At 47.8% G+C, this 1269-nt stretch overlaps 1 protein-coding gene across 1 annotated transcript in view; it reads right to left on the bottom strand.

Moving 5' to 3' along the window:
• Positions 1–1045: 1045 nt before the first annotated feature.
• Positions 1046–1269, bottom strand: part of LOC145413982 (cytochrome P450 2L1-like) — a 24381-nt gene continuing 24157 nt past the window's right edge. The window contains exon 11 of the mRNA XM_080283555.1: positions 1046–1227. Coding sequence (XP_080139681.1) covers positions 1046–1227 — 182 coding nt within the window. The remainder of the gene's footprint in view (positions 1228–1269) is intronic.

The following is a 1269-nucleotide window of genomic DNA, read 5'->3' on the forward strand; positions in this document are numbered from 1 at the left end:
GAGTGGAGGTCCCTACACCCATTCCCAATTCATCCTTCAAACATTCCCTGTCAGTCTGTCTGTCTGTCACACACACACACACACACACACACACACACACACACACACACACACACACACACACACACACATTTTCTCTACCTTACACACACACACACACACACACTCACATTTTCTCTACCTTACACACACACACACACACACACACACACACACACACACACACACACACACACACACACACACTCACACACATTCCCTCTCTCGCATTCTTTATAAAAATATAATGCATGATACATGAAAAGATAAAATGCCCATTTAAAGAGGTATATTTTTTTCTTGGTCCTATTCTCAAATCCTATAGCAACTAAATTTGCCCTTGATATTACCTAAGTATATTATATACAGGTTTGGGAGGACATTATGCAATTACTAACTTTACTTAATAACTTACTAAAGACAAGTTACAGTTGAAATCAAGGAAATCTAGTACATATTAGGAAGGACAACTACACTACATACAGCAGCAGGAGCAGCAGCAGCAGCAGCGGGGTGGGAAGGGCGCAGTGGCACCTGTGGACTTCCAGCTTGACCTGTTGAATGGTGAGCTCTCTCACAGGTGCAACTGACTTGAACTGGTTCCACTGTTGCCACAAGTGCTGGCTGGCTGAAGCCCTTGTCACCAACATGAGTTCGTAACTGAAGCACACCATCGTGCTCCTCTCGACAGATCATGGAGGGAGCCCCGGCCTGGCTACGTGGTGCACTTCCTGTACCTGAGGCTGAGCGCCACAGGTGCTGAAACGTCTCGCAGTGCTCCACAAGGTTCTGTGACAGCATGTTCTGACAAGACAGTGAGATGGTGTTGCCCTCAACAAGCCACAGGGCTCGTTGATCAGCTCTGTCCAGTCTCCGCAAGTATGTGACTCCGCAGGATATTCATGTCGGAGCAGTCTACACTAAGTAAGGCCTTCTGTGAGCTGTATAGAACATAAGTATTCCTGGTTTATCGAGAAAACTCTCTCTCCCTCTCCCTCTCTCTCTCTTAGTCCCTAGCAGTAATCACAACCTCCTGGTCCTTGCTTATATGACTGAGGGGAACCTTTCTTGGGGAGAGGTCAATTTTCCCAGCCGGAGGAGGGGCAAAGGAGAAGTTCTGGAGGAGGGCTGCGGAGAAAATGAAGAGTTCGTTCCTAGCGAGGGCCTCCCCGAGACACTGACGGCGTCCTGCGAGTGGAGAGAAAGGAAGTGAGAAAAAGAAGAGCGAGG

The sequence above is a fragment of the Coenobita brevimanus genome, chromosome 98 (genome assembly GCF_032717465.1).
Source record: "Coenobita brevimanus isolate Jiangsu-jjx chromosome 98, ASM3271746v2, whole genome shotgun sequence".
NCBI lineage: Eukaryota > Metazoa > Arthropoda > Malacostraca > Decapoda > Coenobitidae > Coenobita > Coenobita brevimanus.